The 25,709-nt window shown below is 41.6% G+C and overlaps 2 protein-coding genes across 2 annotated transcripts in view; both read right to left on the reverse strand.

The window, feature by feature from the left end:
- LOC104965401 (carboxypeptidase B-like) overlaps positions 1 to 626 on the reverse strand; it is an 8,487-nt gene extending 7,861 nt beyond the window's left edge. Inside the window, exon 1 of the mRNA XM_010794356.1 lies at positions 390 to 626. Coding sequence (XP_010792658.1) covers positions 390 to 454 — 65 coding nt within the window. The 5' untranslated portion in view covers positions 455 to 626. The remainder of the gene's footprint in view (positions 1 to 389) is intronic.
- An 85-nt stretch (positions 627 to 711) lies between these two features.
- Positions 712 to 6,594, reverse strand: LOC104964950 (type-1 angiotensin II receptor A). The gene is made up of 2 exons (XM_010793865.1): positions 6,348 to 6,594; positions 712 to 2,578 (listed from the first exon to the last, which is right to left on the reverse strand). Exon 2 carries the CDS (start codon positions 2,469 to 2,471, stop codon positions 1,401 to 1,403), a length of 1,071 nt encoding a protein of 356 aa, XP_010792167.1. The 5' UTR covers positions 2,472 to 2,578; positions 6,348 to 6,594; the 3' UTR covers positions 712 to 1,400.
- Positions 6,595 to 25,709: the final 19,115 nt, after the last annotated feature.

The following is a 25,709-nucleotide window of genomic DNA, read 5'->3' on the forward strand; positions in this document are numbered from 1 at the left end:
AACTCTTTGGACCATTTATATACTTATTGAAAACAAGCTACACCTTGGAAAAATGCCGTTTCATACTTTTTAATAGCCTTCATTTTCGCTAAATTGATTTATCAACTTTTAATTAAGACCCCGCGGACACCCTGTCAATATAAAAAATCTAAAGTTTTACCAATGGCCAAAAGAACTGAAATGTGCACACTTTCAAAAATAATTGAGTCTATAGATTACTTTGTTGAGATTAGCTAAAAACCATCCTGTTATAAAGCAGGTCGTGACAGTATGCCATGGTGATGAATGGAAAGGCATGATTAGCACTGTCATATAAGCCTTTTTACAGCCATAGTGTAACACATAACTGACATCAAGTATATTCTGTCTTTAAAAAACACTAGATTTACCCCTCGAAGCGAGTGTTGTCAGCCGAGGCAAAAGCCACCAATCCGAGAAGCAGGAGGACCTTCATGTTGTCAGTGAAGTTGAACAGGTCGCTTCACAGCATTTTATATCCCCGACCTGCCGCCAATCCACCAATCCCCATCTGTGATGAAGCCGGGTCGCACGTCCTCCCCAAAAAAAGCCACCTGTTGCTGTTAGGAGCTACGTGGAGGAACGAGGGCCCGCACCACGCACAGTCAATCATTAATAGATGCTGATTACGGGGTTACTTGAATTGAATTCCTACTAAATACCTAGTTTAGAAATGAAAAAACAACAACTGAGTACTGTGGATTTTTTTCATTTTATTCATATATTCACAAACTGTACATTCAACATGTTTAAATACCACAAAGACAACCACCAAAAATAAATTGACAATGATCACACTGCCTGGAATGTTTGTGTTTTTATACAGCATGTTTCTCCCAAGCTCGACCGCATTATGCAAACACTTAGTTATCATAATCAGTATGTAATCAAACTTACATCACATTCGTGTACACCAATGGTTCCATACACAGCTACTGGCAGAGTATGCAAGGTGGTTATTCTTTCTAAGCTTTGCTGAGCTCTTGATCACTGCTCCAACGTGTGAACCTGCCGAGCACACAGAAACTAAAATATGTTAGGCGGCAAAATGTTGCAGTGCATGCATATGTTATATAAATAATGGGATAAGCCATCTGTAATCATGTATAGTCTGTTCTAGCCTTCATGGAGTGAACGCCTGGGTTTCTGTGTCATTTGTTTTACAGGCTTGTAGAGAAGCATTGGAGTGTTGTGTGACATGTGACGGGTAGTAGATGTCTTACAGAGGGACATGAATACAACATTTAAAGCATTCTGCGTGGTTCAGTGCTTTTGAATACAGTTGGGGTTGGAGAAGTATGGAACGTCTCCGTCCCCGGCCCCTTAACCACAGACCAGAAGAGCGGGGAGAGCGACCTTGAACCCACTTTCTTTTCTTTTTGTCACTTAACGTCAGAGGACTTGCTTTTGGACGTGAGGCTCAGTGCTTCGGAGGCCCGGAAAGAGAGGGCGCTCATCTTGGAGCTGATGCTGGGGTGCTGCCCGGTGGAGACGCTGGGCGAGCAGCGCAGCAGACGCATTAAGTTTTTGCGGAAGTTGCGCCCGACAAAGCCGTACACGATGGGGTTAACGCAGCTGTTGAAGAAGGCGATGCAGATGGTGAAGGGTATGGCGGTGTCGATGATCTCCAGGATGTTGCAGTTCTCCACCAGGGCCAGCTGGCTGATGACCTGCATCAAGTGAAACACCTGATGGGGCATCCAGCACAGGAAGAAGGCCAGGACAGCGGCAGCGAGCATGCGCAGTACCTCGTCGTCGCGGGAATGGGAGCTCTTCTGGATGTGTCTCGCCCCCACCAGCGCCCGGCCAATGAGGCAGTAACACGTGATGATGATGATGAAGGGCACCAGGAAGCCCAGCAGGCTCTTCGTCAGGCTGATGGCCAGCAGGGCCTTTTGTATACTCAAGGACCTTTCCTTAGGATGCAGAATGCCACACACTTTGCTGTGGTTTTTGAAGTCGTGGACCTCCCTGGTCAGCGCCGTGGGAACACTGAGCAGAAAGGCAACGAACCAGATCACCACACAGGAGATGCGAGCGTACACTACGGTGCGCAGCATGCGGGATCGCATCGGGTGGACGATGGCGAGGTAGCGGTCGATGCTGAGCGCCGTGAGGATGAAGATGCTGGTGTAGAGGTTAAAGGTCGCCAGCCCGGCACTGGCCTTGCACAGGAATCCCCCAAAGGGCCAGTTGTAGCCTGTGGCGGTGTAGGTGGCCCACATGGGCAGTGTGATGAGGAACATGAGGTCAGAAATTGCGAGATTGAGCACCAATATGTTGGCCACCGTCTTGAGCTTCATGTAGGAGTAGATTACAGCCACAACCATACAGTTCCCCACGATGCCGATGACAAAGTTACAGCCGTAGACGATGGGTATCAGGGTGAAGATGAATGAGTGGATTCCAGACAGGCCGCATGTCAGAGATATCTCTGCTGTTACATTCTTCATTTTCCCTTTTTAGTGCCAGATCCTGGGACTTTTTAAACAGAGGGGCCTGACGGCAGGGGGCGTCTGTGGTGACTGATACAGGCCTTGGGCGAGGGCCTCAGCGAGTCCTATAAAAGAAAAACACAAAAATGTCACAGGCAGTCTATTGGAAGAGCCGTCATTACCGCTGGCACGCTCCATAAACGCTAATCCACACAAGCACCAATGAAAGTGCTCACCCTACACCAGCTCATTAAAGACCTGCACATTAAAGCCATCCTGACGCTTTATGTTATTTCTGTAAAATAAGGAGCCATGAAAAACAGATGTTGTATGTTATTCAATATTCCAAAATGTACATCATTAATCAGACAGTCTGCATTCTGCCCTCCTTTAAACTGTCTCCGGGCTAATGAACGGCAACAGTAAAACAGTACAGTGTTTATGAAATGGCCCGTCCATCTGGGTGGACCGTCAGACCCGGAAGGAGAACGTTTATGCCTCGTGTTACGACCTGTGTTAATGAAGAGTGCATGGCAGAGTGCGAGCTTGGATACCAGCGCCATTAAAACACTGAGGTACTAAGAGGGGGTTGAGGCTCCAGTCACTGTAAAAGACATGTCACGTTTCAAACCCTCGGTGTGCGGAGATACATTGTACCCAGCATGAGAAATTCTAATCAGCACACACCTAAACAAACAGGACAGCAGGGATTCGGCTCTGTGGAAACTTTGCTCTGTGAGAAAATCAAACCTGCTTGCTGGGGAGACATTTGCCTCGGGGCTAGTTTTTGCTTCATTTGTACCAGCAGAATGTGAAACGGGAATAAAAACAAATCGGCTTAGTGAGTGTCATTAGTGGCCCTGATGAAGTAATATTAGCATAATCCTCATATTCTATGACTATAGCTGCAATTATGTTACTAATTACATGACAACATGTTTGTGGTAGCATTAAAACCACACAGATGCTTGGGGGGAAACTGAATTTGGAGCCCAAACGCATAAAAATACAGAGAGAAAAACATATTTTTAGAATACACAACAGACTTTTTTTTCTATAATACAGATGAGAATTCTCACAATAAATGTGGAAGTCCTCAAATTAGGAATTTCACTTTTAAAAAAAAGCTGATGTCTTGCCACAAGATGGCATTCAAGCTTCAAGGTTTTTATTCTCAATTGACACATCATGTTGGAAATTATCAAACATATTTGAAAAAACATGCCATCCAGTTGCTGCTGTTTCTGTTACACATCCAGCTCTAATATTTGAACGCACTTTATAAATCCTTCCTTATCTGCGTTCATATTGCCCTAAGCTGGCGTTAGGACGGTCTGAGACCAGAGAAGTATTTGATCTCTCCGTCCGAGATCTCCTCATTATCCAGCTGGATTCAGAGGGATGAAGTCTTTGAAAAGCCCTGCGTGAACTAAAGCAACCACGCTATCGTTTGCAGATGTGGGGAATGTGAGTTTGGAAGACGTGTAACAGCCAAGGGCAACAGAGTAATGAAATATCTGTGCGTAGAAGTAGGTAAAGCAGTCATTGCACACATGTGTTTTCATGTGACAATTCTGCAGTTAAGAGTTTTAAATCTTGTTTTCAAGAAGATGTTTCATGACCACAAATGGGAACCACATGCCTTTTACCATAACTGGAAAGGCTGGCATGTTAAACGGCAGTATTTTTCCATGATGGCGAGGGGACGTGTGTGGGGAGTGTATATAAACAAGGCTGAAAGTTATTGCGGCCTATATATGTAAGTGAGCCCCGGTCATAAAGGTGAGGTGGCACGGACAGAAGGTGAGTCGGACGCAGGTGATTTAGTGAGCCACAGCCTCGGGAGTAAGATGGCACATTACTGAATGACAGCCATAAACCCCGGGTGACCGCAGACAGGAAGGTAAACAGCTACTTCACAAGGTGCAAGCTGCATCCTCCCTCAAGACAACGGACAGTTTGCAAACACATATACAATAACATCTGGGGACAATTCTGGCTCCTCTATGAATACTACGTTAGCCACATTCTATTTCTAATCCTATCTCTGGGTATTTGAACGCAACCCCATTTCTGGAATCATGGGAATTTCTTCGAAAGCTTAAACCACAGCAGAGTTGAACTGGATGGAGTCCCCATCAACAGAGCTATCTGAGGAATGAGCACCACCATCTGGCTGCCCATAGAGAGAGCCACTAAAATGTCTTCTTGATGGAGTTAATGATTTATCTCAACCCATTACGAAGGAAGGTTCATTTTAATGGGAACACATCACCTCCGCCGCCCACCTTGTGATCGTCCTCTCGTTTCAGGAGCGATAGGTAAACAACGCTTTAAAGATGGGTGATGTGTGCATGCTTAATGTCCAGTCTCTTTGGGTTCAGGTTCTTTATTTGTACCCGTATGTAGATTTAGTTTGCAGATAAATCCATCCTGACACACTCTAAAAACAAAAACAGACAACATGCACATCTCTAATAAAAGTACGCCCTGCTCCGTCTTTGAATAAGTTCAAGAATATCAGTTGAATTCCGAGCTACCCGCCACCAACAAGTGACAATCTAAGACTAATGTGCAGTTATACTTCATGTAGAGTGATACTATGCATCTTGAACGTATCCTCTTACAACTCACTTCCTCCTCTGTCTCATCTTACGGCCTCTCACTTCAGATGAAGAGTTTTTAAAGTAGGCAACTTGACAAAGAGCAAACTCTCTGTAAGTAACTCTTACATTTGATAGTGCCAGATGAAATTGCATCAATCAAACAAACTTGACGTTTTTTAAAACAAACATGTTCAGAGAAAAGCATAACATTGTGATTAAGCGCGTGTGTGTGTGTGTGTGTGTGTGTGTGTGTGTGTGTGTGTGGTGTGTGTGTGTGTGTGTGTGTGTGTGTGTGTGTGTGTGTGTGTGACAGTGACCATGGTCTAAATGAGGACTTGTTCTTCCCAGAGACGGGCTAATGGAAGCATTGGCATCAGTAACCATGTCTGAATTTATCTGTTTACCAAACGGCGCTTTGATGTGCGTTCCACAATTAAACAGCTCAACCTTTAACCTAACTTCTTGCACTGTATTTTAGGAAACACACTGCCGGCGTTGACATAAAATCACAAATGATAAATCCTTTAATCTCCAGTTTATTTTCAATCATGGAGATAGTTTGTTCTCTCCAACCTGAGGTCATATTAAATAACATGTTTACTGCCTCTCAAGAGGAACAATTATCTGGAACTTAAGTGGGTCAAGTAAGAACCTATACAAAGCCTATGGTTTAAGACCCTGATGTTGAGCAGCCACTACTCCTTTCCTAACATCCAATCTGCAGTATAACTCTTCTTCTATGGTTAGCCCCAAGACTGATCATTAAAACCTCAACTGTTTTTCTTCCCTTGCTTTTCCACCATCTCCTCATTTTCCTCTCTACCTCCAGATTAAATTCTTCATGAAGCGAGCGAACAGCTACTGTTTATCAGGAAGTCCTCTATGGGGAAATGAGACAAAGTGAATTTCACCAAGGACTCCATCCTTCTCTTTCGAATAGTCTTAGAAACATGAGCTTCTGGACTTTTCTACCAGTCACGGTGCTGCAGGATTTGTTTAAAAGGCTCTGCACACACAGGACTTCCACATGAACAAGTTGGACAAACATGTGGCACAGATCAAGCCGGTGAAAAAATACAATATGACGTTTTGTTCCATGCATTTGTTGCGTCCATCAGCGATTCCCAACAAAAGGGCTTTTATAACAGACACTGAATTTAGGAAACCCCTCAAATCTGAGAGAGAAGCTATAACAAAAAGTCACATTTTAAGAGTTTAAAGACTTAAAAATGTGTTTAAAAAAGTTGTTAAAACATCTTCCTGAGGGTGAGGTAATGTGAGCTCTTACCTGTGGTGCTGAATCAGGAAGCTGTCGATGCTTTCGGAGCGGGACAGACGCAGAGATAGAGAGACCACCGCGGTGTGCCAGAGGCTGCCTCTGATTTAACTTAACTGGTGGAGCGAGACGAGCAGGAATACCATCTGACACACAAACACACTCACACACACCCCCCCCCAACTCTCTCTCTCTCTCTCTCACACACACACTGCAATGATGAATGAATTGCATCGTCAGATTGTCCTGGCCCATCTCTCCGTGCGCACACACAAACAAACACACACACAAGATGTTACACAATACCCTCCTCCTCTTTACTCCCCGAGCACCACCCTCTCTCCTTAATGTCTGCTTTTAATCACTCGCTCGATCTTTCATATGATATTATCTGACAGGTAGAGCTGATTAAAGTGCCAAATCTGGGGCCTGCTGCATAATCTTTCGAGGGCGTTTAATTTAGCATTACCGTTTAATTAACCACGCAGCACTTTGGTTAAACTTTAATATCTCAACCACCTCCCTTCTTCTTCTGCTCTTCTCATCCCTCGTCTGTTGTCCTTTGCACAGCATGAAAGGGCTTTTGATTGTGATTAGACCTGTCGCTGACACGCTGTATTAATAGCCGCCACAAGTTGGCCCTTGGCCTGGGAGTATCAGGGGCTTGGAGAGAGGGGAGATTGGCGTGGTGGTGCCGGACAGTTGAGAACATTTACCGTTTTCTAATCAGATTTAGTTGTTTGTCAAACTTTTGTTGCGTTGGATGTATTGTTGTGAAGGTATGTCACGGTGACCCAGCTCCACTAGTCAAGTCGGCATTGTTTCAGTGTGTGACGGATGATCAATTCTTGGTAAAACTGTACTCCAAAGAGGTGCGATAAAAGAGTTTGATTGGTGTGAAAGGGAGGAATTTGAAGCCTGACATTGTGTAATGTAAGATTTCTATTTTTAGCAACATCCATCACACCCTCCTTGGCGCTAAAGATATATTTTTCTCACCATTCTTCTGTTTCCCAAGGTGTTGACAGGTGTTGAGAAGTGGGTCACATCCTCACCTCTCCGCCTCATGGATAGTGATGGATGAGTCGGTGTGGCTGTCTTCTCTAAATCCCCCTCAGTTTCTGTGTCCACAGTGTTGACGGTAAAGAAAGCCAACACCTGGGTAGAAAACAAACCAGGAAAGAAAGGAACACAAAACACTTCGTGATGAGTAGGGGTCCTGTTTGGTGGCTTTCACCCAATCAGGTGTGACGCAGTCATTTGACCCACATTTACTGAGCTGAATATCGGTCACACGGGGTCAAAAGGAACAACGTGGAAAACATGTCTGAAAATACATGACATGAAAATGCTCTAGTTTTTATTCTACTAAAGGTAGGTGTATTCGGGCCATCTTAATTTAATCACTGTTCATTGGTTACACAGTATTTCACAAGCACACAATCTCCCTGATAACTTTTATACGTATGCTGTATATAGCAACAAGTTTCAAGGTTAGCACTGATTGGAGTGCATGCAGTCACACTATGGTAAGCATGGTAACTCAGGAGCTAGGAAACCTGCCTATGGGTTTCCGATAAGCAACAAAAACGAGAAAGAGGAAGTTGTGTAAAGAAAAAGGACGATGTGTTCGTTATGCTCCACCATTGTAGGTTGAGGAAATACATTTGACTGCAAATATTAGAATCACATTTTTTAAATACGCACAAACACAAACTATAGACATGCAATATTTCTGCACCCAGGAGCATTTGAGGGTTTGTGGCCTTGCTTAAGGGTAGCAGTGGAGGCTAACCAGTCTACACTCAGGACTTGAACCGGCGACCCTTCGGTTCCCGAGCCGAGTCCCTGCAGACTGAGTCACTGCTGCCCCAAAAAGATATCACTGGGACAAAAACACAAAGTCCAACTTCTTATACCCGCTAATTATGATTTTGTTTTGTATTTTACAAAGTTGCCAGTGAGCCAAATGCTACCTCCATTCCCTAGCAAGAGGATGGACACTACACTTTGTCCAAAACAAAAGGAAAAGAAACAGAACATCATGCATTTGTTTTTTTCCCGCTGTTCTAAACTGGTACCGAGATTTTTGTTTACCGTTACACCCCTACTTTAAACCTGTCATTTTTCAGGAAGGGAGGGTTGCAGGGAGAAGGACAGTATCTCTCTCTGCCTGAAGCTCAGCAACAGAGTCATTTACACCTCCAGGGGATTATGATCAGACTCCATTATGTCTTCAATTTCTGTGAATGATAAGAATCATCCATTAGGCAAATGTTATCTTGTTGCGTATCCTGTCACAGCAACGAGCCCCTGTACGGTATCACTTGCATCGTCTTGGTCTCGCTGCTACAAGAATGATCAACAAATCTGTATCTGACCCTCGGGAACTCTCAGGAAGTTAGGAGAGAGTTATGTATGAAGCGGCGAATTTGCACTGCATTTTCCACAAAACAAATAATTCTCAGTAGGGACAGGATGTTGTTGCAACACCCCGCACTACAACGTTGATTTACACTCCTCGAGAACAAGCTAAAGCAGATGTTGATTATTTTTAAATGGAGATCTGCAGATGGGAAATAAAGTTTTCCTATGGGAGCTTTTTAAAATGGACGGGTGAGGTTTAATTCAGGTTGCAGTCGGTTAGTTTAGAGAGTACAACTTTATGTCCTGGCAATAAATTCAAAACACATAAAAAAAGATAATTCTTAGTGTTATGCAATACTTAGGAATCTAATGCAACTGTAGTAACAATCCAAGGAAAACAATCATGTATCATCTATTGGCTAATACATAATTTCTGGGTGAGTTAGGAGAAATAGTACAAGGCTTTATCTCAAGTGTTAATTCCCTGGAGATGTGATAGTGGGCAATGCTTCTTCTAATCAAATCACTCTAACAAGATAAGCTGTTAGCACTTAAGCTGTGTTAGAATGAATTGATGAGCAGGGTAATTACTGGCAGCACAGAAGACTGCAGGGAACGTCAGACCTTTTACACCACAGCAAAACAGGCACTTAAATGCCACACCATCACACAGCCACCTGCTGAAGAAAGACAATACTCTGTGAGGTCAGATGGCTGAGCTTTGACTGTAAACTGCTCACCTGTATTGATTGAGAGTCATATCTTATACATGTATAAACAACATGTCGCTGTGTGGTTCACATCAAAATCCACAAGTACATTTTTAAACTAGGGGCCAACTTCATTAAAACAAATGATCAAGAACATGATATGCATGTTTCCTTCCCCACATGTTATTCATCAGTAACTGTTTGAAATGCAAGTAGCCAAACTTCTTACATAAGAAGACACAAATGTAAAAAGACAGTGACCTGCAGAGCTAGGCAGGCTGACATGTTGTTTTAATGAACATCAGTTTTTCCTCAACAATATGTCAATCTTTTACATGTTTTATGTCTAATACAATAACACATTGCTTCATTTCTCCGAAATAAATTATTTCCCAACAGCAGACATTTGTTCTTGTCATAGCAGGAAACTCACAGGTGGAACTGATTACATTAAAAACCATTATGTTCCAGCAATCACTGTAATGAAATGCAGCAATTAGCGACATTAGATACACCTGTGTTTGACAGGACAGAAATGTTAGCAGTCCAACTTTACCTTTTAGGGTATTACTGAGGTTTTTGACTGTCTGATAAGAGTGTAAAGACACTACAAGAGAGGCACAAACCGGGGCTAGGTGAGCAATGATGCTAATTTGAAAAGATACGTTGAAAATACTGCAGTCAAGCTAGCTTACTACTAGCATTACTACATTAGTTATGTCGTGGCTTCCTTCCTTGCTTTCTATCCAAGCCACTTATGTGTGTTTGCGTTTACTGAAAATAAAATAATAAACCTTTTACACATTCAAAGAAAACAGGCCTTTACACTAGTAAAAACAAATCAAACAGGCCTTTACAATAATCAAAACATATCAAACAAAAGAGGCAAAACTCAAATAGAATAATAAACAACTTAAGTAGTCTTTATTTCTTTCTAAGTATACGCTTCTGTAGCTTTAAAAGGTAACTTCACGGTAATTTAATGGTAACTTAACGGTTAAAAACTGTGCCTCGAGGAGGGCCACTTTCTGACAGTTTGCCCATCTCTGTCTCTTTAGAGGAGGCGCCGTGGGAATTGTAGTCTTTTATACGTACTTGACTACAGAAATCACGGTGATGTGGCCCTGGCTCTAACAAGTTAAAAGGTGCATTTTTTCCCCCCGTAACATAATATAGCCATACAGTTTATGTTTATATATAGAAAATCTCCCTTTTCACAATAATGTGGTCAATAAAAATCAATGTGGAGCAATGAAGCTAACTCCAAACTGCCACAACACTTAATGCTAATGCTAATCTAATGAAGCATCTCATGAGCTAACGTTTACTAACCGTCGTCTTTCCGTTGCTTCAGGACGTCTTCACAAGAAAATAACTGCTGCTTCAGGGCCATTGAACTTCTTCATGTCTGTGTGTATCCCCGCGAAGCTACATTAAGGTAGGAGCTAGCTTGTTGTGCTTAATTGTAAGCTGTTGATGTTTGGCTGACAGGCTCTCGGTTGTTTCCCTTCAGATGTGTAGTGGTCTTGGTAGTGGCCTTGGCTGTTGATGACATGCAGTGTGTGCAAGTTGTGAAATGCTATAATATTTAGATGTGGCTGATCTATTAGGTATATTTGCATGATAATTGTGATGCTTAAATTATGTTGATTTTGTAAAATATGAATAATCTTGTTTACTTTTTGGTATTTGGATATTGGCTATATCCTCTTGCTGTAGGGAGGATTGTGGATTGTACTTGCGATGTAACCAGGGACTTGCTATTTCATACATTGTAGTGTTGGTTTCATTGAGGATTAAACAGGGCCTGTGTTATATTAATTTGTTATAACTCTTATGTGTCAGCTTGCTGAATTATTCTTAATTTTATAGCTGAAGTCCTGCTTTGTGGTTTCTGCTGCTGCTACAAATATCAACTCAATATCATATGAACCTTCCCCAGAATATCTGCCATTTTAATGACCTGACATATACATGCAGTAGTAATGTGCAAACCACTATATTATCATGTGTATCAGATATGTGTGGGATACATTCTTGTACATTAAGGATCTGAAGCTGTTTTCCACAAAAAAAAACCTGATATTAATGAAAAACTGATGTTTTGAACACTTTTATTGTACTTAAAAAGCATAATACAGTATACCAATCAACCCTGCTGAACTGTATGTTTATGAAGACATTTATCAATTTAATTAGGCGCCTAATTAAATATAATAGCTATGCTTAAGCAATTGCGTTTATTATACAATAATGTTAGAATACATATATACAGTATATGAGCCTCGTAGTAAAGATTTATTTTCATTCAGGGTAGCATAGTGGTTCAGATGGAAATACTATTACTGATATACATATGGTGTGGGATGTTAAATAATATAACATGTGAAAATGAATGGACTCTCACGCTGTTGACATAACAAACATACAGGACTTATTCCTTTGTCTCCTGACAGTCCCAAACACCCAGCGTACATCCATCACCTCAGATGGCCCCGCAGGGACCCGCCCAATGTGACTTTAACAAGCTTTTTATTTCCTCAGTGTGCTGCGTAGGTGTCAAGGACAGCTCTAGCTCCAACCGTGCCGTCAAGGCTCTGAAAATATTTACTGCATCCCTCACACTGAATTGACCAGCCTTGTTAGCGTGGTTGCCAGCCTGACTCAAAAAACTAGAGTGTGGCAGGACAAAGGCGTGTTTTTTTTTCACATAAACTGTTTGTGGAAGTAGTCAGGAATACGTGTAGCACAACCTGTAAGCACACTGGTTTTGGATTGACCTTTGTCCTTTAATTCCTGCTTATCGTCACGGAAATCAGTGACCCACAGGGTGACTGTAGGATGATGTAGCCGCCACACTCCTCTTGATCGGAGCTAACAGAGCAGATATGGCAAAGACAACAAAATCTTTTGTACAAACAGGAAGCGTCCGAGAGATTGGGGAGGAAGGCCTGCAACGGGCCTCCTAAGAGCCACATTGTTTAGGTCTGAGCCCAAGGTTGCCTTTTTACATCGACACACAGAGAGGGATGGGAAAACAATGAGGGGGATGCTGAGGGAGGCTTTTCCTTTAGTATAACCTCTCCCATGAATATTTTGAGCTCTTTTATTAGATCTTTGGAGGGTAGAAGGAGTCATTTGGACTTCCTTCCAGTCCTATGAGGTTTATCTGGATGCATTTTAATTTAATAAAACAGTTAGCTGTCATATAGACCCATTTTGCTTTTCTTACGGTTCAGTTTTATAGACGAGATAACAGAGGAAGAGGTAATGCTGCCTCCAAGCAAGGCAGTACATTGGTTGCTGTGACGGTTTAGTCTGTGTATTAAAGATGTTTCTCATGAAAATCCGACAGAGATTACAAGAGCGTAGACAAATAAATGTGTCTAATGTTGTTTTATTCTAATAGGGTATTGTGTGGTAGCAGCGCGGTCATCACTGTTAAGTGAAATGCATGTTACTGCTCTTGCGGTGTCATTCTCCATTAAATGTGAAGTAAATTCTTTGTGCGTACGGCTGCATTGTTTTGTTCTTGTGAAACTCAGCGTGTGTGCAAAAGACAGTTTCTCACACACACACACACACACACACACACACACACACACACACACACACACACACACACACACACACAGGGGTCTGGAACCTGTTCTTATCCCAAGACAGGCTTTCCTTATGTAAACAGCATGTGAACAGCATTGGGTTTTCTTTCTCACCCATGACCCTCTGTCTTTAAAAAAAGGGCCGCAACCAGGAAGGGAAACAAGTTAACCCCAATTAAATGCAATAATACAAATAGTAACATCAATTAAATCCCATCTAAGTTGTGTTTTCTACGTTGCCTCCAATATACCCAAGGCGTCTTGTACAGTATCTCGAACCCACTTCCTGTTCCTTCTCCATGTTGTTGCTCTCCGGCTGCTGCAGAGCCCAGCTGATTCAATAACCCGGGGGCCTCACACCGTATAAACACCCCGAGAAGAGGGTGACCCGCGCCACTCTGGCTGTGTTTCGTCATGTCCTCATCTCTGCAGTAACAAACATATGACTCTTCGACGGATGTGTTTGGAGAGAATGGTTTTGCCTTCGGTTAGACCTGGCATTTTATGGTATTTCTTTTATTTTTATGGTAATTCATTTGAATGTTTTTGGGGGATTTTTAGTTTTCTTATATTTCTATTTGTATTCCACACACTATCTTGTCTTCTCATTTTGCTGTAACTCCATCATATACAATGTTGTTTGTTTTTAATCTGTGAAGGCCACTTTTGTGATATTGGGCTATACAAATAAAGTTTGATTTGATTTGACCCTCATCACAAATAAACAGGCTTTAATTTAATTGCCACAGTGTAGAATAAACAATATCAAAATGGATATATTAAATAAATATGTGTGTAGGATCAAACACGTAAGGCTCAAGCGGGACTCAGTGTTTGTAGTTTAGAGAAGACCTTTTTTGCTTTTTAGGGGTTTCCTTCTCCTGTAGTGCATTATATACAGTAGGGGGGTACATCCAAGCGGTTGACCAATCACAACAGAGCCGGCCAGTCAGTAGTCCGAGGACCTGGTAGAGGACAGCATGGGAAGCTTAGGAAAAACACAAATGCACAAGAAAAACATATGTGTAATAATAATAATAATAAAAATGTAAATATCGCCCTAAAAGGAAGGATTCTGATTCAACATCTTCTGCTTCAATTCTCTTTGCAGCAATAAACTCTGCAAATGCTATATTTCCCTGTAATTCCTCTTGAAGTCTACTACCCCTTGTGAGTCATAAGAGACGTGAGTCAGTAAATAGATGTTGTAACCTTTTACAAGAACATACTGTATTGCAGCTGAACTCTACTGCAGACAAAGTGTAAACAACAGTTTATAATGGGAAGACGGACTCCAAATGGCCTTAAGTTGCATATTTCAGTCATCCGCCTCTCGGTTTGTGACCGTTTGCTGCATATTCTGGGACGCTGAGTTCACTTGACCCAAAGCAAGCAACAGGTCAACAACTTTGGTCCAGCCAACATGACTCGTCTCCTGTCCGCCCATAAGTCCTGTTGCTCTGATCTGCAGAACAGGCACATTTAAAAAAGCATTTAGTGAGATTAGTCATGTATCAAAATGATCTGTTTTTGATTGAACACTCGTCAGTTGGATACCCTGGTGTGTCTGCATATACTGGATTCCCCAAGTTTTTGATGCCCATTCCCAGCATTTTTTGCCGCGGGGGCCTTGCTTTAGGAGTTTGTCCTGGCACTGTTTTTAAACGATGGATGATGGCACCGAGGGCTTGTAATCAGATCATAATCCCAGGAGAGAAGGAGCTGGTTTAAAATGTTGTTCTCAGTCCTGTTTTCTGTATATGGAAACTTGGAGACACATACAGTACACTACAGCTGGAGCATTTCCAGCTTCTGTAATGTGACGTGTTTCCAAGCGCATTGGAATATGTGTGCACGGGATGATTTCAGGAGGAATATGAGTGCATCGTTCAGGGATTTAGTTTGGTAGCTGAAATGGTGGCGTAACACAGGGAACATGAGTCTCTGGAGAGAAAGAGAGATTCATATTAATCCTGTGTTGGCCTCCACCCACACTTTACTCACGAGGGGAGAGACCATCAAAAATGTACGCTGTTAATCTCGTTTGTACGATTCCTACGAGTGTTTCTGTTCCTAGAAGCAGCTATAAACACAGACTACTGTATTATTGCACACACGCACCTCTGATATTGCTTGGCTTTATACTGCCGCTTACACACAACTGAAGTCGGTTTTACATAATGTGAGGGGGAGCTGATCGCCTCTGATTGCATTTTAATGACTGAAAATGTCCCAGAATTTAGGATGGGTTATCGGAGAAAGGAAAGAGAACAATGTTGATCTTAAACATAAGGGCTCATTATCTGACGTACTTGACAAAAGTAAAGCCACTTAATAGCTGAGCACATTGTATTTCGTCACTCCAATTCAATCAACTAAGTCAAGGAGTTCCCAAACTGAAACCAAAGTAGCCTGGCATGTTTTCCCTGGCAACAACAAACATATTCCCAAATGTTCAATACACAACGATTTACTAGCATATTGCGAAAGTAAGAGTCCTTCCACATCCCTGCAGTGTTTTACTTCCAATTTGTGATTGGTTTGTTGGCTGTAGTGTTATCTGTCTAAATAGTTTCAGTATAGCTAATAAGAGTCAAAAATAAAATGGTGTGTTTCAATATTTTCATGGTTGGGAGTCCAAGGCCTCCAAAATTGGTCATAACATGCATGTAGTTTTTTATTCCCCCCCCGATAATCACAGAGGCATTCAGCGGCCCCATGGGTGCTCTCACTGAGGTCAGATCCCCCCCTGCTGAGAGAGCTGGAGTGGAGGAGGAGAGCTGGAGGAAATAACACAGCAGCGGGGAATCTCATGCCAATCAACGCAAAGCAAAGAGAGAAACATTACAGACTGACGCGCCCCGCTTCACTGGGGCTGCACCTCAATATCTAACATGCAAATAGAGACAAAATGGAGATGTGTATTATGTTAGACAACAGAGCAATGTGACCTCAGAAAAGTAGAAACTAAGATATTTAGGATCAAAAATTATTTTATTGATAGGAAAACCTGCCTTTCATGAAGCATATTCAGCCTACACACCAACAGTGAGACACATGAGCACATACTACAGTTTAAAAAAGCAGAAATAAAATCTGAGCTGCCGTTTCAGTTTAACACACACAGTTAAGCTCACACACACTATTTTTTGAACATATACAGTGGGGCAAAAAAGTATTTAGTCAGCCACCAATTGTGCAAGTTCTCCCACTTAAAAAGATGAGAGGCCTGTAATGTTCATCCTAGGTATACCTCAACTATGAGAGACAGAATGAGAAAAAAGAAATCTTTATGTGCAAATTCCTCTGTAAAATAAGTATTTTGTCAATAACAAACAAACAAGATTTCTGGCTCTCACAGACCTGTAACTTCTTCTTTCAGAGCCTCCTCTGTCCTCCACTTGTTAACTGTATTAATGGCACCTGTTTGAACTCGTTATCAGTATAAAAGACACCTGTCCACAACCTCAAACAGTCACACTCCAAACTCCACTATGGCCAAGACCAAAGAGCTGTCAAAGGACACCAGAAACAAAATGGTAGACCTGCACCAGGCTGGGAAGACTGAATCTGCAATAGGTAAGCAGCTTGGTGTGAAGAAATCAACTGTGGGAGCAATTATTAGAAAATGGAAGACATACAAGACCACTGATAATCTCCCTCGATCTGGGGCTCCACGCAAGATCTCACCCCGCCGTCACACACTATTTTTTGAACATATAGGTTCACCTGCTGAATTTAAAAACAGAACAAATGAAGCAAAGAAAGTGAAACCCATGAAGCAGACTCAGGCAGTAGAAGTATAGATTCACACTGAGAGTATTATCCTACAGATCAGAACAGCTGACAGAGAAGAGATAACATCTGTTGCTTTACAACAAACACTATATGATGTTTTTACTAACACTCTAATCCTGCTAATTTTGTGAATAAGCTTCTAATTGTCACCACAACATTAAGGCATTTAACTCGGCTACATGACTTGACATTAAGGGTCAACTTTCGGAACTCTCCCACTCTGTGTCGGCACGAACAGAGGGGGGGCGACTCTCCACGAGGCGACTCCTAATGAAAACCCTGAGCTTTGTAAATATTTTCATCCTCTCCCTCGGCCTGCTGATAGACTAATTCCTCTCGCTCTCCTGATTAATCACTGAGGAGCGGGAGGAACCGGAGAAGTGGTCGGACGGCTGTTGTCGGAAAATGTCCACATCAACACCCTGAATGCAACCCTGGATTGTCCTCAAACCACAGGCGGATACAAATAGCTTATATGTAGTCAACAGGTGGCATGGCTTTCATTTTGTAAATAGGGTGCAGAAATGTCTAGAGATAATGAGCCAATGGATCCATTAAAGTAATTGTGATATTCGATTATAATATTCAAGTCATCTTTCAAGTTAAAGAACCAGATGTAGTTCTAATTGTCCCTGTATTATGTCGTAAACTGGATGTACTCAGGTGTTGAACTGTTGTTGGACAAAACATATCTTTTTGGGGGGTTTTAATATAACATAAATAATGATTTCATCTAGAAGATATCCTTAAATGGTTGTTGCACTTTTCCTTAATTGATTTAACATGAAAGTAATGTGATTATCAGATCTTATTGGATTACAGGTTCATTAAGTTTGATCTGAAAACACATGGGATCAATATGGCTCAATCGGTAATTCAAATGTTCCTGCGCAGTGATGGTAGGAAACGGGTCTAGACACATTCAAGGAGCATTATGTGTGATTTAAACTAAAGCCTTTAACACCCGGACAGATTTGTTTTCATTTCGGCAACATTGATAACACGTTTTTCACTTAAAAAGGACATATTCTGCTAATTTTCAAGGTTTAATATTAGTATTTTGAGTCTCTACTGTGACATGTTTCCATGCTTTAATGTTCAAAAAGCTCTTTATTTATCTCATACTGCCTCTCCTGTCTATTCCACACTGAATCACATCATTATACGCATCGTAGTGATTATTTACTCTGGGCACATGTTGCTTTGCGATCCAAAATATTCCCAAATGTGCATTTTATACACTTAACAATATGCTACTGATAGCCTCCCATTGGGGAAATACTACAGTCAAATGTTGCTGTTTTCTTTAATAATGATTCATCTTTGGTACGAGATATTCTGTAGAGCTAAAACAAATATTACAAAAGTGCAAACTGAAGTACAGTAAATCCAGATTTTCTCTTCAAAAGATGAATTATTGCATTTCTGATTGAAATAACAGACCGACTTTGCTATGGATATGGACTTAGACTCGTCTCTGAGCAGAATATAAATATAAATACACACGTTACCCATCTCTGACAGATCAGACGCAGCAGTAATGAGGAAACTGTTGAATCTGTATTCCTTCCAAACTTCTCTGCAGAGCTTGAACTGCTTCTGTCATCCTGGTTATTTGAAAAGCAACACTTACTGATGGCAGTGATACTGATTGATGAAGTTGTTTGGCTAACTCTGCGTCATTTACTTAGAGTTCGCCAAAACCGCAGATGGATACCATGTCACTCTTCATTATACCGGAAGGAAAGCGCTCGTCTCATTTTCATTGTTTCCAACCTCCTCTGTGTTCATAGGATCTATTTCTCTTTATCTGCTCGTACACACAATCTGTACTTCATGTTTAAAGCTTTGTACATGCAGAGTACCAGAGTGTAGGAATACTAAGTAGAAGTACTCAGATCTTGTACTTGAGTAAAAGTAGAAGTACTCAGATCTTGTACTTGAGTAAAAGTAGAAGTACTCAGATCTTGTTCTTAAGTAAAAGTAGAAGTACTCAGATCTTGTACTTGAGTAAAAGTAGAAGTACTCAGATCTTGTTCTTAAGTGAAAGTAGAAGTACTCAGATCTTGTACTTGAGTAAAAGTAGAAGTACTCAGATCTTGTTCTTAAGTAAAAGTAGAAGTACTCAGATCTTGTACTTGAGTAAAAGTAGAAGTACTCAGATCTTGTTCTTAAGTAAAATTAGAAGTACTCAGATCTTGCACTTGAGTAAAAGTAGAAGTACTCAGATCTTGTACTTGAGTGAAAGTAGAAGTACTCAGATCTTGTTCTTAAGTAAAATTAGAAGTACTCAGATCTTGTTCTTGAGTAAAAGTAGAAGTACTCAGATCTTGTTCTTGAGTAAAAGTAGAAGTACTCAGATCTTGTACTTGAGTAAAAGTAGAAGTACTCAGATCTTGTACTTGAGTAAAAGTAGAAGTACTCAGATCTTGTACTTGAGTAAAAGTAGAAGTACCAGAGTGTAGGAATACTCTGTTTCAGTAAAAGTCCTGCATTCAAAATGTTCCTCAAGTAAAAGTAGAAAAGTATTCTCATCAAAATATAGTGAAAGTAGCGACAGTAAAAGTAGTCATTGTGCAGATTGGTCCATTTCAGAATAATATATATGATATGTTTTATAATGATTGATCATGAAAGTGTTCTCAAAGCTGGTAAAGGTGCAGCTAGTTTGAATGACTTTGTATACTGCAGGGTAGCTGGTGGATTTACTCCAGGTGGAACTAAAGTCTGATTTAACACTTGATTATATTTCACATCATTCATCCACATCTGTAAAGTAACTAAAGGTATTAAATACATGTAGTGGAGGAAAAGTACAAAGTAGAAAAACACTGAAATACTCAAGTAAAGTACCTCAAAATTGCACTTGAGTTACTTCTCCACTGTACATGAAAACTTTTGTTCGAGGGTCTCACCTTCAGAATGTAAAATCTGATGTTATTAGGACACACACGAGCACGTTGTAAACACACGTCACGGTGAACAGGTTCTCAGAGAAGTGTCCATCATGTTTATTGAATCCCTCCCGATGGGCTGGGGGTGATGCAGGCAGATATTGGGCTACGAGCGAGCGCACTGAAAATCAGGTTAGCTGTTACACTGAACGTGGAGGAGGCCTGCGGATCTGGCCCCTGCTCCATTTCCCCTGCTGCATTACCCACTTCTAACAGAGTTACAGCACACTTCTCCTTTTTCATTGGATTAAAAGGGCCATCTAGATTTGGACATGAGACACCGCGGGTACATCAATCCCCAAGTGCATGTGCCCTGACACACACACACACACACACACACACACACACACACACACCTTTTCTCACTCATAACAGGGTTTATCGTGTCGCCGACCGACCGCTCCACAGACGCTGCTCATTAGCCTTTTGTCTCCGTCGCCCGCTTAATTGCATCACAAAAGGGACAACAGCGCTAATAATGATCGTTTGCAATGAGTCAGACACATTAGAAGCTGTAACAAGGCACAGAGTGGAGAGAAAGGGCACAGATTACAGCGGGAATTAACACGAGTATTGTTTTCGTCTGGAGCCTGGCTGTGTATTGTGCATCATAAATCAACTGAAGAAACCATACTGATTTAGAAAATGCACGTGGAATGAGTTATGTTTTTTCCCATATGATGTGTTATTAATATCTGTGGTCGCAGCTCGGTAGAAAGCCAACATCTTTCTCCGTTTTCCTGCCATGGATTTGCACGTTTCCAGTTCCAACCAGTAATGTTATACCTCCCTAAACGGCTGATTTCGTAACATCTTGCACAGTTTCATGCACTTTTTCAGGAATATATATCCCACCATTTCATATTGTTATACAACTCTTGTTTGCTCAGTTATTGTCACTATTTATGATCTGCTTTTTATGAGGCTAAAGTTAATCAGTTCAACAGAAATGGATGTAAGTATAAAAAAAGTGCATCATACTCCATTACCGTCATATTCACATTTTCCAAAACAGCGAAACTCTTAAACACACGTCGTGTTATTCCTCGTCTCGTGGGGCATTTCCGTCCCTGTACATCTGTTTCATATCATCTATAGCATAAGTTACATCCCAAGGGCAATGCACTTTAAGGGAACCCTCAACATTTGTCTAACATTTGAGGGACATCTTCCCATATTCCTCTCAGCAGCTGATGTTTAGGTTTTGTTATCATGGGTTAACCATTCACGGTGAGGTTGCTGATCCCAGGCCAGTGGTTTGCAAAGGTTCAGCCTGTTAGAGAGCCAGCTTCCCATGCGTGGTTCCCATGTAGGTTGAGCAATGTGATTTGTACAAAGGGGGACTGTTCTTCTTCTCAAGCTGCAACATGCTGTAGATTTCAGAGAAGAAGAAGAAGAAGAGATGACTCATACAAGATCCACTAGGAATACTTTAGATAGGTTACCAGGTAGTAGAAGAAAGACTACGAGTGTCACATTTTACCTAGATGATTTGCAGAAGTTAGTTAGGTGTGAATTTAAATGTGTGATCCTGAGGCTTTGGAGACATACTGTACAGGGTAAGAGGCTTCATATGTTAAAGCTTTGGATACACTTAGGGAAAGACATAAAGGAAAATGATTAATTGAAGAAAGAAATTAAGGTAGGAGGGAGGAATTAGGAAAGAAAACAAGTTGAAGCTAAAACTGCCTCTACAGACCATTTACATGCACACACACTATATGAAAACCCTAGTAAGTATAATGGGGCCTTTTTTAAGTATGAACAGAATCAAGAAAAAACAAAAGAAGGAATTGGTAAATAAACAGCTTTGTGCAACCTAGTGTCAATTATTCTCCTCTTCCTCTTAATCGTTCATATAAAATACCATTTCCTTGATATTATATTGTCAAAAAGAGTGTCACACATCTTGACAAATGTGCTCTTCCTGTCTAAAGCAATCCCAATTACATTTTCCAAGCTTGGCTAAATATTCAAAAGACGTAAGCCATGATGTATACCATGGAGGCCATCTACTAATGCCATGCACACGATAATAAAGAGGACCCTGCTTACGTCACCTCAAGGCCTTTTAAAGTCGAGCACATGAACCTCACCATGTTTCACGAGCTGTACTTGTTAGGCGCACTCTCACAGGCGCGTCAGAGCAGGTTGTTAACGTGATACCACAAGAGGATGTAAACTCCTCCATCAAAAACATGGAGCGTTAGAGAACACGCATCACTTCCGGTCACCGCTCGCAGTTCACTGATAAGATTTGTAATTTTCCGTACTCACAATGCGCCCTGCTTTGTGTGCGTGGATCGTACGTTTCAGCAACTTTTGGAAAATGTTTTACGGTCCGTACTTTATTTTGTGTACATGACTTTGATGTAATTGGTTTCTGATTTCTCAACACGGTGATATGTGATGGTGGAGTGATGAAGCACTTCTACTCCTTTCCTTTCCTTGAAGACTTTCCCGTGTCTCAACTCTGCCCCATGGTGGACGCATGCATTCACAGCTGAATGAGAGTCTTTTATCGTCTGTTTTGTTAATATTTCTCCTTGTAACTCGTTTTTTACTCAAGTTTTAACATCGTCCATCTCTAATTATCTTATTGTTCTTATTTCCCCTGTATATTATTGGTCTCTGGCAAGTTTTGAAAACAGCTGTTAATTAGAGCCCGATAAAGTTGATCATTGAGGCATCATTTCTCATATTGAACTATCCTATAATAACTTAAGGTGACTTCGGATATTACGTTGCATATTAAGATTTGGCATCAATACTGTGAACATTTGATGCACGTAAAACCATCTTTGGCTCTTTCAATATTTGCCAGTCAGTTGAGTTTAAGATGTGAATTGGGTGGCTGCCATCTTGTGGTTTCTATTGTGAATTACACAAAGAAACTGCCATCCAGCAAAAGATCATTTAATGACATAAGAAACACCTCATGTTTCACCTCACATGTGGGATTTATTTGATGTTAGAATAAGCAGGGATTTCATGTTAAACTTACTTAAATTGTGCTTTTCATGTGATGTATTTAGTACAATAGGAGCGATCGGAGACGACCAATATCCCACATTTTCCTGAAGGGTGTGTCACAACGAGGTTACTGCCATTACTATATATCATTAAGAATTGTTTAGCAGTAGAACAAAGGCTTCACCCCCCAACTTCTTATTTTTGTGCAGTGTTTCCCCTTTTTAAACTACTTTCTCTTGCTTCTTGAAATCCTCCATAACTGGGATTGTTAAAATTGCAGCGACACTTAAATGACCTCCTTTAAGCACTCAGTTTAAGGTGCTCAGCAATAAAATGGCAGCTAAATCACAGGAAGTGTACACAGTGATAACTATTACGATTGACCACCCCACTGGAGTTCAATTGATGTGTTGTAGCATGCAGTTAGCGGCTGAGTGTTTGCAAGTCCCATGGTGAGAAGTTGGGATGCTAACTCTGTGCTGCGCATCAACCAGCTAGCCTTGGGCAAAGGGAGGAAGTATGCTGGAGTATTTCAGTCAGTTTGCATCCCTAATGTCGCCACAAAACGCTAGCCCCGGCGGTTACACTCAACGCTTTACTTGTTTATTTATTTCTGTATTTTTGCCCCCTTCTAATCTCCTGTTCCCGAATTAATTGCTCAATTAGCATAGTAAATTAGCGAAACAATTATGATGCATGGAAAACTTCCAGCACACACCATCAGCCATTCTGGATACATTTAGTGAAGTGAGGAGGAAAAATAAATAAAAAGGGGAACGAAAGCAAGCAGGGTGGCTCTGAAAAAGCCACCGATTAGAGAGTTTGTGGGGAGATAAAACATTTTAACAAACAGTCCTGCCAAATTTGATACCCTCTCCCCAGTGTGAGGCGTAATAAACATAGCAGCGCAAATTTATTAGCAATGTATAAAAGTAGCAGTGAATTAATTCTCCATGCTTCTGAGAAGGTAGCATGGAGTGCACGAAGAATTAAATGCTTTTCTACTTCTAAAATGCACACGGAAACATGAAGGAGATGGAGGCTAACAAATAAGGTCGAGAAAAGGACACGTTTCTCATAATGTTTCATCAGGTTTTCGAGTTTCTACATACAGCAAATATATACGGTACCATGCAGCAGTCCTTTGTCATTCTTAACAAATTGGCCCTTTAGCATCAATGTTTCCCACAACGTGAAGATTGTGTAGTTATTATAAGAGCTGTTTGAGTTCTCTATAGGTGATAGTTGCTTCCATGCTTCCTTTATAAGGTCCTTCATTCAAGGATACACTGGGCCATCCTTGAGGAAAGGAAAGGAGATGATCCCCACAATTCATGCTGCCTTAACATCTAGTGTGACACAACATCCATGAGGTTTTTTCCTGAGGTTAGGGAGAACTGGTTAGGAAAGTGTGTGTGTGTGTGTGTGTGTGTGTGTGTGTGTGTGTGTGTGTGTGTCGGTGGGGGAGGGGTGTTTTGCTGTTGTTCCACAGCAATTAAACCCATCTAATTTCAAGAAGAACAAACATTCTTTGGTGGCTGGGGGAAAGCTTCGGGCGCAGAAACTTCAGGAAAAATAAAGTCCTTGGTGGCACCAAGTCTTGTCTGATGATGTTTGCTAATTATGCAGCCAGGCACTTCCTGGGAAAACACAACAAAGTAATAGGCAAGGGTCTGCGCCTGAAGCTTATCAAGAAACAAGCAGGCAACTCTATCTGGATCTGGCCTTTTTTTGTGTCTGCTGAAGAAACGGAGAAAGAAAACAGCAAATCTAAAGGTCACTTTCCAGTGAAGGACTTTGTCTCAGATGTAATTAACCTTTTGATTTAGGACACGCCGTCTCGTAAATAAACCGGCAATTAGTTTATTTGGCTGTCATGTATAGTAAGGACTCTCATGAGCATGATGTGACCTCCTCTAATCTGTCGCCTCGCAGACTCTTCACTGGATCTCTGGAACCGGCCTCTGATGGCTGCTGATGATTTCCCACTGATACAACACACACACGTTCAATGTAAAAGCTGGAGTTGCTGTGAAGTCAGCGCTTCTGTCATCTCTTTACTTGGTGCCACATTCAATTTCATTTCCTCTCCGTCACATTCTGCGACTTTCTTTTATCTGCAGAAAGAGGGAGGTCAGAATTAAACTCTTGGCATGTTCTTTTATAGTAAATACTTGACAGCCTACACATGTAAGAGCGATCAAATGCTCCACGATTGCTTTCCAAATCAGCTCGTAGATATCAGTCATTTCTTTTGTTCCTAAAGTACGGGGGCAAACGCGCTACAGCCCAACACGTTTCCATTAGAAGAATTTGAAACACTGCAGTTTCATAAAACGATGCAAATATCAAAATGCAAATGAAGAAACATCTTCACCAACTTGAGGAAACATGTGCCACATTTACTACAAGCGCTGCATAAACGAAACTCTGCAAGAAGCTCAAAGGAAACCAGGGGACACTAAAAAGTGACGCACACAGCTGGGAGACCAGGGGACACTAAAGAGTGACGCACACAGCTGGGAGACCAGGGGACACTAAAGAGTGACGCACACAGCTGGGAGACCAGGGGACACTAAAGAGTGACGCACACAGCTGGGAGACCAGGGGACACTAAAGAGTGACGCACACAGCTGGGAGACCAGGGGACACTAAAGAGTGACGCACACAGCTGGGAGACCAGGGGACACTAAAGAGTGACACACACAGCTGGGAGACCAGGGGACACTAAAGAGTGACGCACACAGCTGGGAGACCAGGGGACACTAAAGAGTGACGCACACAGCTGGGAGACCAGGGGACACTAAAGAGTGACGCACACAGCTGGGAGACCAGGGGACACTAAAGAGTGACGCACACAGCTGGGAGACCAGGGGACACTAAAGAGTGACGCACACAGCTGGGAGACCAGGGGACACTAAAGAGTGACAACTGTCTCTGTTGTTGGAAACTCACCTAAAATGTTTTATG

This window comes from Notothenia coriiceps, unplaced genomic scaffold, assembly GCF_000735185.1.
Source record: "Notothenia coriiceps isolate Sejong01 unplaced genomic scaffold, NC01 NC01_scaffold00037244, whole genome shotgun sequence".
NCBI classification, from domain to species: domain Eukaryota; kingdom Metazoa; phylum Chordata; class Actinopteri; order Perciformes; family Nototheniidae; genus Notothenia; species Notothenia coriiceps.